Source organism: Asterias amurensis, chromosome 11, assembly GCF_032118995.1.
Source record: "Asterias amurensis chromosome 11, ASM3211899v1".
NCBI classification, from domain to species: Eukaryota; Metazoa; Echinodermata; class Asteroidea; order Forcipulatida; family Asteriidae; genus Asterias; species Asterias amurensis.
Genome location: NC_092658.1, coordinates 12,534,757 through 12,549,082, shown reverse-complemented (window position 1 = coordinate 12,549,082; position 14,326 = coordinate 12,534,757). Strand labels below are relative to the sequence as shown.

The 14,326-nt window shown below is 38.1% G+C and overlaps 1 protein-coding gene across 1 annotated transcript in view; it reads right to left on the bottom strand.

Moving 5' to 3' along the window:
- LOC139943637 (otoancorin-like) overlaps positions 1–10,302 on the bottom strand; it is a 38,610-nt gene extending 28,308 nt beyond the window's left edge. The window contains exons 1-6 of the mRNA XM_071940353.1: positions 10,148–10,302; positions 8,246–8,320; positions 6,833–6,904; positions 6,340–6,370; positions 3,867–4,074; positions 1,639–1,794 (exon numbers count right to left, since the gene is read on the bottom strand). Coding sequence (XP_071796454.1) covers positions 1,639–1,794; positions 3,867–4,074; positions 6,340–6,370; positions 6,833–6,904; positions 8,246–8,306 — 528 coding nt within the window. The 5' untranslated portion in view covers positions 8,307–8,320; positions 10,148–10,302. The remainder of the gene's footprint in view (positions 1–1,638; positions 1,795–3,866; positions 4,075–6,339; positions 6,371–6,832; positions 6,905–8,245; positions 8,321–10,147) is intronic.
- Between the last annotated feature and the right edge of the window lie 4,024 nt (positions 10,303–14,326).

Below are 14,326 nucleotides of genomic sequence, written 5' to 3'. Positions count from 1 at the left end.
GTGTAATCAAGTCTGGATTTGTTTTGATTTTACAACCGCTATTACTTTTCTTCCTGTCACTTTAGGGGCTCCCAAAACACTTAATAAATACTGCCACTTTAATGTAATCTTTTCCTGGAGGGGTCCTGACCAAAGAGTTGTTGGCAACAATCTGATCACTCACTTAGATTTACATTAAAATTGAGCAGTTAGAAGATATTAATTGTAGAAAGCTTTCCATAAAAAAGGCTATACTGCTAAGGTGCTGTAGTTTTTGAGAAAAGAGTAAAACAATGTCACAAAATATTTTTTTTTTTCAGTTTTAGCATGTAAAGTATATGCATGTAATACACTTTTACGAGCTTAAATTATTTTCGTGACTTATTTTACTCATTTCTCAAAATTTACAGCACCTCAGCAGTAGCAAGAAATAGTTCAAGGGAAGCTTTCTACCAACATTATCTTCAAACCGTGCCCCTCTAAACTGTGCAAGTTTAATGTTAATCTATGGACATTGTATTTTGTGTCCTACAAATAGTACCCAAATCCTTTAAAACTCTTAATTTGTCAAGATGATTTTTCTATCTTGTATAAGAAAAAAAGGTCTGAACTATTTAAATACAGACCAGTTTGTTTTTAGTATCGAATTTCCAGAATATTTATTTAAGGCAGGAACAGGAAAAAACCAAAGTAAATAGACCCCTTGCATATGACGTCACACTCTCAAACAGTACCCTTAATTAGGCAAAAGGAGGCAGATCATTGGACGATAGCCGTTCTTGATGCATAAACGTGCATGCGACCTCAGCGTACCAGCAGTGTTGTGCATTATGCAAAGGGTCCATTACTGTCAGTTACAAAATGTTACAACTATATGCCACCTGGGCTTTGCCAGCAGAGCATTAGAAATCAGGGGCCAATTTCATAGAGCTGCCTTAACAGCAAATATTGCTTATCAAATTTCTGCTGAGCATAAATGAGCAGGATACCAGCCACAAACTGTAAATGTTAAATGTTATTTTGGCTGGTTAAACTAATTATGGTATGCATAATGTTATGTTATTATGCTTTTAACTACATGTTGTTTATAAAGGCACTGTGGGCACCTTTGGTAATAGTCAAAGACCAGTATTCCCACTTGGTGTATCCCAACATATATGTATTAAAACAAAAATCTGTGAAAATTTGGGCTCAATCGTTCATCTAAGTAGTAAGAGAATAAAAACAGAAAAACACCCTTGTTGCACAAATTTGTGAGCTGTCAGATGCCTTAGAAAGACTTTAGGCCCAAAGTCTTTCTCAGGTTCAAATATTTGAGTGAGAAATTACCTTTTTTCAAAAACAACGCTATTTCAGATAGAGTCGTTCCCACAATGTTTTACAACAGCTTTCCCTAGCTCATTATCCAATAATTTTTTGTTTTGCTAGTATTGAGTTATTACCAAACGAGTCCTGGGGTCGATTTTACAAAGAGTTAGGACTAGTCCTAACTTAGGACTAGTCCTAGGAGATATACACATTGCATGGATAGTCCTAAGTTAGGACGAGTAACTGGTCCTAATTCGAGTTAAGACTAGTCCCAACTCTTTGTGAAATCCACCCCAGTGCCTTTAAGCAGCTCAATGACATTGGGCCCTGGTGTCACAGATAAGAGCTAACCTGCACTTGCTCCTCACTACTTGCGATGTCGAAAATCATGTCAAACTCCTCTGTGCGAAGGTTACTCAGTATGTGTGTCAGAGACTCATAGGTGACTTCAGTCGCTTGTAAGAGCTGGAATACTTCAATTGCGGTCATATTCCAAATAATATCTGGCTGTGTAGAAACCAAAATCATATTAATATTTTGCGCCAATTTGTTGTTTAGATGATCTTCAACGGAACTCTGCAAAGTCCCACAAGGGGAAATAAACACCAAGCTGGCAACAGCCATTCTCTCTCATACAAACATTCGTTATTGGGCTATGAATTGCACAATATCAAGAAGTGTGATTTAGTAACTAGACAACAATACTCATTCCTGTCATTGTAAAATCATGCAACGGTGAGCTTGGTAGGATTTGAACCCACATCCTTGTAATTGCAAGTTTCACCATGTGAAAAACATCATTTGGAATTATATAAAAAAAAAATGGCAATCAACCTTTATAAAAAAAACTGGGGTCTAATTCCCAGGCTCCATCCTTCATTGGTAGCTCTCTAATGATTTCAATGTACGTCAGTTTTGTTAAACACCATTGGGAATTATACATTAAAAAAGTCCCAAAAGGTCCTAAATTTTTCTTTATCAAATTGATGGCAATAAAACTTCATATGAAACTGTTGTCTATTTCCCAGATTCAATCATTCAGAATGTTGCTCACTCCTAGAGTCCATTACTCAGAATGTTGCTCACTAATCATATTAATCCTGTTTGTCATTTATATAAAAGAGTCCAAAAAGATTCAAAAATTTATGGCAATCAAACTTGATGACAAACGATGTTTCTTTTTCCCAGGGTCCATCATTTGAAAGTTGCTCACTTAGGAGATACATAAGAGTTCCCAGCAGCCCATTAGGGGCTAATCAGTGCATTATCTATGGAACCTCTTACAATAGGTATTATTTAAATGACTTGTTAAGTGCACTTTTTTCTTTTAATAAGAATTTAATGTTCGCAACTAACTGCATACACTGCATTGAATTGCAATGTGCAGTGACCTACGGATTACATGGAAGTGGTTTGTTCAACCAAATGGTGAAGCTGAACATTCTTTTTTTGCTTTTTCCCTAGAGCTTAAAACTCCTCTGTTCGAAATGCTTAAGACTTTCTTTTGTCAGCAGAATGCATTGAACTGTCGTTTCATCAACTGTTATTAACTCTAAAAGCACACCAGGAAGTTAACATTACCTTTTTTACTTGAGATAAAAAATATAAAAAGTGCACTTAAATTGAACTGATATAAAGCTCAAAACAGGCCTCCACAAGTATTGAAACCTTTGAAAGTCAAGTTTAAGTTTTATTTTCCTTTGGCGTGGGTGATAAAGTTTGAAATCTTCCAGAATTTATGGAAGTGTCCTTCAAACACACTTGTCCATGCCATGGAAATTTACTATAACTTTTTGCATCACATGATATTGCATAACAGAATGAATTTGGCTTTGAATTTGCAACAAATCTATCCAATTCATAATGTACTCGATTTCAATAAAATCACAACTATACTGCTCAATCACCATAAAAGAACACACCTTTTATCAATAGGAACTTGAAACACAACCTGCAATCTTTGCTCCCTGATTGGATTAAAGTTTCTAACACTATTTAAGTCAATAGAGGGCGACATTTAAGGAATGTGTGATATGAACCCATGCAAAAGATGTACATGTTTTGTGGAAACGCTTTGGAAATCCTCATTAGTTATGAAATCTAAAAGTGCAAACAATTTATTTGTCCAATCAAAGAAATAGTTTTAAAAATTGTTACTTATTTCTCATGTTAGTAGCATTTGGAAGATTTGACAGGACTTTCCACCATCAGGCCTTTATTATACCCATGACACCCGCTTAAATGCATTAGGGCCCTGTGCTTTTGCTGTGGTGCCCTTTGCAAAGATACAATAAGAATGTAAATTTCCCCTCTTAAAGTGCCCCTTACCAGTTGTGCCCCTTCAAGAGCAAAGTTCATGGCCTGCAGCCGATTTCACGGAACGCTAGGATTAATCCTATATCGAGTTAGGAGGAGTTAATCATCCTAACTTAGGGTGGGTTCACTGCTTTACTTGTCTTAAAGTACCAAGATTTATCCTGACTTAAGAAGAGTTTGGTCAAATCAACGGCTGTAATGTATTCATTTCTCCATTGAAAAAAAACTAAATACACACTTTGATACATTTAAGTTAAACTTACGCTGAGTCGTTTCAGAATAGCGTTTGGGATTAGAGGTTCTCTGGCGAACGACCCTGCCTGATAGTATGGACCTCTCATTTCCATCTCATGCTTCTGTTTCTCAGCCGACAGCATCACGGCAGACATGTTGAAGTCTGGCATCCCGGATTCATCTGGGCCAAAGAAGTTATCCACAATAGACTGAAAGTCGTCCGCCACATTGTGCAATCTGGGTGTGTATAATTGGAAAAAGAAATGAGATTGACAAGTCAGTAGGGGATCTGTGTGTACCATTAGAAAAATGCATGAAATGCTAGGGCCGAGTTCAAACACTCTGATTACAGCAAAATAGTATTGGTAAACAGTTATTAGTTCTGACATACGGGACACAGATGATCTGGGTTTTTTTCTTCACAAGTTTGTTTTGGAAAACAAATTTATCCACCACAAAACCTGCAGACAAAGAAAAAGAGCAATGGAAAACAGAACTGTTCCAACAAAATTTCAAAAATTTTCAACCAAAAACATTTTCTTATTCAAGGTTTGAACCTCATCCGGCAGTGTTTCTAAAAGTTTGAACAATTGGCAATATTTAAAAACAACTTTTACAAAAATATTCAGAATGTGGATTCTTTAAAATATTGACCTTAAAAGTTAGCCTTTTGAGCAGTCGTGCTGATCAATGAGCGACAGGTAAGTGTGTTGTATTACATTAATTACGCAGGGAGCAATGATAGCATTTCCAAGTGGAACGTAATGCAAGTCTTCTGAGCAATCAACAGCTTTGATTTTATTTAACACTGTTTTTTTTCCCTTCAAAGTTAGATTTGATTTGACAACTCCAAGTTGTGCTGACATTGGCGATGTTGTTGTAGATTGTAAAGCTGTGCTTAGCCTGTGTTATTTTTTTCCCAACTGTTGGCATGTGCATTTTTTACACACCAAGGTCAGAAAATGCCAATCCTTTAATGCAATGCAATTTGAGCTGTCAAATATTATACAGTGAAAACATCCTTTGTGTGTGCATTTCTACCTCCATGGTGTGTGCAACCTTTTAAATCACTTCATCCACAATGTCCATTGACATTCACAATTTTCGCTGCATGCAGATTAGACCTGGCCTTGAAGCTTCATATCCTTAAGTCAGGCTGTGCAAATGATATCTTACAAATACAATTCAATAGGATATTGTTTTAATAGAATAAGCCACTTTTCACAAATATGTAACTTCCAATTGCTCAAATCAATATAAGGAAACCAATTGTGCCCTCAGTGTTCATGCTTCTGAATGTAACTTACTTATAGTCTGTGACCTTTTTGGACCTTTCTTTTTCCTGTTTGACTTTCAGCAGGTAAAAAGACGCCCTCATAATTTCTCCTTTTTTTGTCAGAGCCTTATGGTTGTTATCGGGGAGGGACAGTTTCATAAACCGCACCCCCCCAGTGAGTATCACAATTGAGTTTATGCCATCAGTGTAAAAATGCACTTCAAAAAGGATAGACTATAATAATTTTATCAGAATTTCATATTGTAAAATTATTCTAATAAACTTGTGTTTGACAAAACATTCAAGGACTTTTGTACCTTGACATTGTTCAACTAGACAAATTATACGGAAAAAACAACTTCTAGCCTTCTATGGTTTCAAGGTGAACACCTTTCCATGTATCATGCCAAATGTATCGTCTATGATGCAAACGTTAACAAGTATGCCCTATCTTGCAGAAATAATGCCCTTCAGCTGCTGTGGAAGGCACTGCAATATGTCAGATTGTTAAATTTAGTGGAGAGTGTTTGTTTGTTAAATCATATATGAACTTCCAAAGGCCAAAGCAATAAAGGATTGCAATTATTGAAATGTCCATAGTTTTGTAACATTTATTATAGGAGTGCTGAATTTAATTATACCAAGAAAAATGTGTTTGAAAACATGCTCTGCAAGTCAGTCCGTTTCTTGACATTTGACACTTGTAGAACAGAGTGTTTAGCCAATGTTGTGCTGCGGAAAGACCAACAGGTAACAACACTCATACACACTACAACTACGTACCCCACCCCTCCCCAAATTTCTACTCTTTCTGCATTACATTTTAAAAAGGGGATTTAATCATTGTTGAAGTGGGTTGGGTATAAGGGTGGGAAAGATGAGTTAGAACGGACAGGTGAGGAGTGGTGAGGGAAGGCAGAGGGGACAGTGTGGGGGGAAAGGCAACATTTCTTTTGTTTAAGCCATAATAATATTGAAATTTGGCCTAGGGTGTTAAAGCAAAGGTTTCTTGGGGATCCCAAGAGCGGTCAACAAACCAAGTTTGCAGTTGATATGACAAGTACTTCTCGAGATGATGCTCAGAGATATTGCTTAGTCGAACATCGACATACCTATGGGGTGGGGGGGGGGGTCCCCAGGGCATAACAAGATCTACCTAGGTTTTTGAAGTAGATGAGTTAAGAGTAAAATTATTACAAGTTCATATTTGAACAACTATAACCTACCCTTGGTCATCTAGAACATCAGTGTCATGCCCTGTATGTGAGAAACAAATACATGGGATTGTGTGAAAAAATACCTAGATACATAAATTTATCAATACTAGCTACATGTAGCAGCTATCTTCATTCCATTTCATTTCGTTTCAATTATTTCATGTGAAGCCAAGGATTCTCAGGAAAGTAAACTTAATTACTGTACTAGCCAATGGAGAGAAGAAAGGGAAGGAAGTTTCAATTTTATATGTGGGGGGGGACCCCTGAGAATTAATCCTGGGAAAACACACACACCGTCAGGTAGGGACTGACATTCTAATTTTCATAGTGCCCCTGTGTGATTTGAACAAGGGTATCAGAGGTGCCCCTAAGCCAACCCGACTACCGTGATAGTGTAAGGATTTAAAATTTAAGAAGTTTACTTGTGATCAAGCAAGTCGCTGTACTAGACATTATTCAAATCTAACATTCAGGTGGCTTATTCAATTAACTCAGTCGTTACCTTTGGGATCAAGCTGTTCATGCCATCTGTGATCCTCCTCTCGAGGCTTAACTTTGTTCACTGCATCAATTACTGCATCAGAAAAACGAAAACCCAAAACCAATGCTTAAAGGCAAGGTACAGGATTAGAAACTTACGGAAAACCTGAGGAAGTACATACAACGTAAACCGCTGTGCCTCATAGCTCAGTTGGTAAGGCATCTGCCCGGAGTGTCAGGGGTCTTGGGTTAAAATCCCAATGAGGACCATTTGATTTTCCTGTATAATCCTGCAGAAAAATAATAGCGCTTTGTATGGAAACCCAAGAAAATCCTTATTGATTATTTTGATTGCCAAAATAACAAAAATTGAAAGCTCAATAAAGTTAAAGTGACACCAAGGCCAAGTCCATGGGGCATCAGAGGCAGTAGCCCCCATGCCATTCCAGACCTGAATTTTTTAAATTAAAGATAAATCAGTGAGGTTTTTCTATTAAATAAAGGTGGGGGTGGGGGGGGGGAGACCTCCAGACACATTAATTTTGAAGTAAGTTTTTCAAGAGTTATTTTTCTGCAGGATTAATAAGAAACATTTCGAATGAAACCTGATCATGGCTCTGCTTACCCTTAGCAAAGAATTGACACAATTTACGGAAGCAGAGAACAAGCGTATTTTATGGGTCAGCAGGGATTTTTGGCTTCTGCACTTCTGTACTTCATGTAACTAGGCATTCTACGCTTACACAGCTCGCGCAGAAATTCAGCGCTTGCCGTGTAAGGGGCCATTCAAAATAGTCAATGTTAAAAAATTTAGATTTTTTAATATTGATTTACTTCACAATGTGCTATGCACTAAAGAACAAAGTACTGCCTCAAATGATGCAGATTTATCAGGTCAAAGGACTCAAACATCAGTAGTTATTTTTAATAGCTGTTCCTGGCTTAAACAAACAACTTTTTAGTTATAATCAGAAATGAAATTGGCAAGCACATAAAACTTTGTACAACAGTTTTTAGTTTGACATGACCCTTAAGACCCTCATGGCCCATTTTAGTTACTTGTTCAGTGACGGCGAACAGACATGCTATGCGCCAGACGACGATCTGGACCAGCGTGGTATTTTATTTCCTTCTTGTTTTTATCATTTTGTAAGAAAAAAAAAAAAAAAAAACACCCACCCACAATTTCACAAAAACTATAAATTTTTAAACATTGACTATTATGAATGGCCCCTAAGCGGAGAATGGTGATCGTAAGCGCAGAATTTGCGATAAGTAAAGACATGATAATGGGCCTAGACGCTTAAATCACTGGTAATGGACTGTGATCCAGAGTAAAATTTGAGCACTGTAGATGTTCTAAAAAAGGATCAAGAGTAGCAAAACTTGCTGGTAAAAAGAAAGAATATTATTGGATGTTGAAGATAGTACTTACATGCAGGATGTAGGATGGCGAGGACTATGATGGACAAAATTACTTTACTTTGGTGCACCATGATGCAGCTGAAACCTGAAAAACATAAATCCCATGGGAACATTTCCAAATTTGTTCTTTCAAAAATAAAAATAGGAATTTTTTGGGGGGTAAAAGTAAGTTTACAGATTGTTAACTTGTGTTCTCTTCTATATAAATCACTATTTTATTATTTTGCAAATCGTTTTATTGCTCAAAATACCCTGAATTTCAGATTTGCTGCTGAACTTTCTTTCAGGGTATTATACTGGATACAAAAAGGACATTAACTGGAGAACTTTACTATCCCCTTAAATAAGCTATAATGTATATACACAAACAGAAACTTTGGCCAAGTTATTTAACTGGTAAATAATTTTATCTTTGTGTCATCATTTGTAAATAATTGATGATTGATGTTGTCAACATGTATTGAAAAATAAACACTGTATTATTTTTCTCCTTTATAAGTGCAGCTTCATTTCAATTTAATAATAGTGAAGATTATCGCACTATGATTGAGCGCAAGCAAGAAGCCACAAGCTGCAATATAATATAATACATGGTGCAAGTAAAGACTGACCAGCCAAATTACTATCTTAAGGGAGCTCTCAGTGTGTTCTTGAAAGCATCAAGGGAGGGTGTCAGAGCAGGGTCTGTTTTCATGTATTGTAACTAACAATCACTAGGCATTGTTTACTAATGAGGCCTACACTTTCTTGCAGTTAATCAACACTTCAGCTGTTCAGTAGGCAGTATTAATAATTAAACACATTCTGAAAAACTATACTGTCATTCACAGACAGTACACTGTCATGACTGTAGTTGTTACACAAATTGTGTATGCCTGTGTGGAATGCAACACCAGCCCATATGCTGTTGGCGAAGGCTGCACTTTATTAATATAATGAAGAAGAGGATTTTGACAAAATCTGTTTCCTGTATTATTGAGCCGGCAAAAAACAAAACATTTCTGAAGTAAAAAGACACATCACACTAGCTTGTGCACATTGTGTGGACAGGATGGCTTAATTTTTTAAGTGTTTAGTGAATGAAAGTGTCGTTTGAACATGTAATGTAAAACTTAGAAAATCAAGATGTCTAACTCTAATCTAATGAGTTGCTGGAAATCACACTACGATGACAATCCCCATATATGACTACCTGATTAGTGACTATAGAGGGTAAGGCATTCCAGTCCAAGGCATGGTGGTGGTGGCCAGAGAAAAAATGCTGACGTGCGTGGAAAGTTGAGTGAAGAATTTGACGGGAATTTGAGTAGAATGCTGTGCAAAGTCTTGAAAAACAAGTTGAAGAGGGATTTCTGCTTAATTGTTGAGAGGTTTGACTGACAATGACATGGTTAATCCTTTAGTTAGTTTTCCTTCTAATTTCTAACACCAACTAGCCTAAAAATATTGAATAACTTGAGAGACGAATACAAGGACAAAGTATTTCATGATTTTAAAAACAAGTATTTATCCGGAATATCCTCACAGAAACAGCCTTGCACCCTCGCCGCGGAGCAAAGCATGCAACAAACAAAGCATCAACAAACTGTAAAATTGTATAAATATATCGGGCCTTTATAAATCACATTCACACAGCAACGACCCTGCCCTGGATATTAAAACCATCATCCATGGGCGACATGGATTGTTGCGATTAAGTCTTGTTGTTGTCGAAGATAGAGGACGTCGACTCGACTACAGCATTCATTCTACTTTAAAAACATTTTTACTTAGGTCTTAGTTAGGGTAGGAGTTAGAGTTAGACAAAACTAACGTCTGCTCAGTCAGTGTCTCAGTGGGATCCGGCATGTCCGGGGTTTCTGGATTGCAACTCAAAACGACGTTTTGTTTCAAGTTGAGATTCAACACTTACCGTTGGCTTCACTTAGAAATGGACCAGTTTTGACTCTTGTGTAACTTCTGTTTAGACAAATTGAGAAAAATTTACTGTTTTTCTAAGCTGGCGGACAGGGCAATCAAAATGCATAAAATTAAATGTCGTCCGTCAAAAATTAAAAGTTTACAGATCACGCACAAGGAAATAGACATGCGCAGACGGGTCCGGGGTGGGTGACCTCAAAAAAAGTTAAAAGACATGCGCAGTGGTGACCTCAAAGTTTTCTGCACACACATTGGTTGGTGTAAAGACGTTGATGGCACTGTAACCTCTTCTTCGGAGATAGAATATGGAAAAATAATGATCGTGTGGAATATTTAAATGTCTGACAAATTATAATTAAATCACACTGTTTATCATTAATCGTTTCATACCAATAATTGAAATCCAATCGATCTCTCAGAAAACTAAACTACATTATAAAGGCACTTTATATGGACACTTATTGATAACTATACTCAAAATAATTGATAGCATAAAAACTAACTTTGGAACGAGCAACGGGGAGCTGTTGATAGTATAAAACATTGTGAGAAACGGCTCCCTCTGAAGTAACGTATTTGAGAAAGAGGTAATTTCTCACTAAATTAGTAATAAAAGACTTCAGGCCTGAATCATAGTATTAGACGTCTGAAACAATGTTTTTTCTTCTTTTATTATGTAAGTTTAATAGATGTTAAATTTGCATCAGGGATAAAGAATATGAATTTTTGGTTTGTACCCATTATTATACACATCGATGTATGTAAGTTGGTATTATGTACGTTGGTGTTCACGGGTTTGTTATTTATTTTAGGCACGGGATACTTGAGTCTTTAACATTAAAAACATGTCCAGCTTCAACATCGAATCGGCCTACAATAAGGGTATATGTTCTTCTTTTGGTCACTCCCTCAAAGGGGATACAGTGCTCTCTAGTCAGTTCAATATGTATAGAGAAAATAACAGATAAGGAACACATAGTATGACTCATTCGATGTCGTTAACGTAAAGGCCTATTCACACGACCAAAGTTCCCTTTTAAGCATGGTTGTAAAATGTTGAATGTTTGACAAGATTTTGCAAGAGAACTTGGACGGTAGATTTTGTTTGCCCTTTCACATGAGGAACATTATTTGTAAAATAATATTGTCCAACCATGCTACAACTTTAGCAAGGGACCCTTGCTAAATTGATCTTGTGTGAAAGGGGCCCTTATAGACGACAACCACGCATGGCGTAAGGGGTTAGTGTGACGCAATTCTAAGCCACGCCTTCTTCACGCTGATTGGCCATATATTTATATAAGCCATAGAAAATACAGTGAGCTAGTTTTCTTGAAAGAAAAGAAGCTCATACTTGGACCTGCCGTTCGCGTGGGCATTTTTTTTTTCGTAGAGAGAGACCTTGTCTGGTTTATCAGCTTCTGTCACAATGAACCATGCATGCGTGATTGGGGGGGGGGAAACAAAACACACAGACGTGAGTCGATGTAGCTTTTAGAAGTATACATTTTGAGCGCGTGCAACACATGCACGTGTGGCGGAAACGACTTTCTATCGAAACTCCTTGAGGAGCTTTTTGGAACCTCGATTGGCTCTCTACTGTTCGGACATGCTCAGTTTGTCAGTTTCAAAACCAGCCGTCACCGGGAGCTAGCTTTATGTAACCAACCATTAAGTTGCCTTTCCGTGAGGATTTAGGTATAAAATGGTCGTTCCCTGCATGCGTGTTTAGAGTTAACGTTCTGGTGAATTCTTTGCAAGAAACTTTACCAACAAAAACATTGATGACTATCGCAGTTTTGTCACAAAAAGAGTTGTGAGACATAATAGTTAAAGTTATTCAATTACAGGCAAGTTTGTTGTCATTCAGTTTCCTGTTTGGACTTTCACTATTGGAACTGCAATATTATTGGAATCACTGCCGTAGAGCCACAGATCAGGCAGAATGAGTGTACAGCAGACCAAGTTTAATTTCTACGAGTTGCCAAACGAGACTACTATCGAAACATCTTCAAATCAGCCTGGAAATCCCGAAGTGGTTCACCCTGGGCTGCCCGAGTTTCCCCCGTCCCCGTTGTGGCTTTTCGCGCTGAAAACCACACTCTGCCTGGCTGTGCTGTTGGTTACCATTATTGGTAACTCACTGGTAGTGATATCCTTCATCAAGTTCAGGAAACTACAGACATACTCTAACTACTACATTGTTACTTTAGCGCTTGCTGATCTCGCCAGTGGCATCACACCCATTATCTTAAACGTAGCTTGGCTGATTGGCTATTGGCCATTCGGCAACGCAGTATGCATAGTGTCTGTCTTCTTGAATACGGTTTTCGTACACACGACGTTTCTACTAACCTTCATCATCTGTGTGGATCGCTACCGAGCCTTGTGTATGCCTCTTAAACACCTCCGGGAGAAGAACCGAAGACATGCTGCCAAGATGCTACTGCCGGGTATCCTCTTCCCATTTCTCTTGTGGTCCGTCGTCATACTAATTCTGCCTCAAATGGGCGTTTTTAGACCAATCCAGCCGTTCATGTGTTACATACCATACGCAAGTAACAAAGCAGTACTACTGGGCGCATCCATTGTAATATCGTGGATACCGATCGTGGGCACATCTTGTCTTTATTCCTTGATTTTCTTCAAAGTTATCCGTCGACGACGACAGAACGGTTGCTCTAAACCAAAAGTAAAGGCAAACAGTGCGGCAAAATACGGCACCGAGTCCGTCTCTGAAAACTCGTCCGTTCAACAACCCAACGGCCCGGTTCAACGACCCAATGGCCCCGTTCAACAACCCAACGGCCCCGTTCAAAACGCGTCCGTTCAACTACCCAATGGCCAAATTCAACAACCTAACGGCCCCGTTCAACAACCCAACGGCCCGGTTCAACGACCCAATGGCCCCGTTCAACAACCCAACGGCCCGGTTCAACGACCCAATGGCCCCGTTCAACAACCCAACGGCCCCGTTCAACAACCCAACCACACCGATGAGCCAGTGACGGGCAAAGAACAAAACGAAAATCCCAACAACATCGAGATAGTTATGAGATCCATTGGTGTGTCTCAACAGACGCAAATACCTAGTCTACAAAGCACCTACCGACTTAGAAGTGTCAGCAGCAGACGAGCAACTCGCACGCTGGCGTATATCATCGTCGTCATGGTCATTTCTGGGACCCCGTACTCAATTTACTCTCTTCTTTTAACCATCTGGCCTGATCTACCCAACATTCACACAATAAGCTGGGTAAGATTTGTCATATGTTAGAAGAATCAAGGTCTGGTATAGTTGAGTGAATTTATTTCGCTCCACAATTCGAATAGTACGAAGGCCCATAAGCGCCAGCAAAAAATAAAATTAAAATCCGTTATTACGGATTCGCAATCCGTTATTACGGATTAGTAATCCATTATAACGGATTTGCAATCCGTTATTACGGATTAACAATCCGTTATTACGGATTTGCAATCCGCTATTACGGATTTGCAATCCGTTTGTACGGATTTGCAATCCGTTATTACCGATTAGTAATTCATTACGGATTAGTAATCCGTTATTACGGATTAGTAATCCGTTATTACGGATTCACAATCCGTTATTATGGATTAACAATCCGAAATTACGGATTCCCTCGAGGATCCCCCAGGGCGCATGTGCTGGTTACTCATCAGCCTAAAGTGCAGTGATTTGATTGACGAGAACTATCGACTGGCGTCCGCCTATATATAATGTGGAGTCAAAGATTTGACACCACCAATATGACGAATGGTTTTACTTCACGTAGTATAGAGAAAATCGCACAAATGGCATTGTGTGCGGTCATTACATTATACTTTAAAAACATCTTTCCAACCACTTAAGTTTACTTCATAACATTCGCCAAATCCAGGGCAATATGTGCTGTTTTTAGGGACAGTGCAACGTTACATGTTAAATGTTAAATGTTCAACAAAAAATAATAATAAAACAACTGTTCATGTTTCCATCATGATTTAATTGACTTGAAATCATAGTTTTTCTGTTAAGCAAATAACGAGCGTTTTCGGAAATTTGAAGGGTATATGCATGGATACATGTAGATATATCATGACAAAAAATTCTTCACGGTGGAGACTCGACTTGATATATTTCATTAAAACTACTCAGATATAATCAATGTCA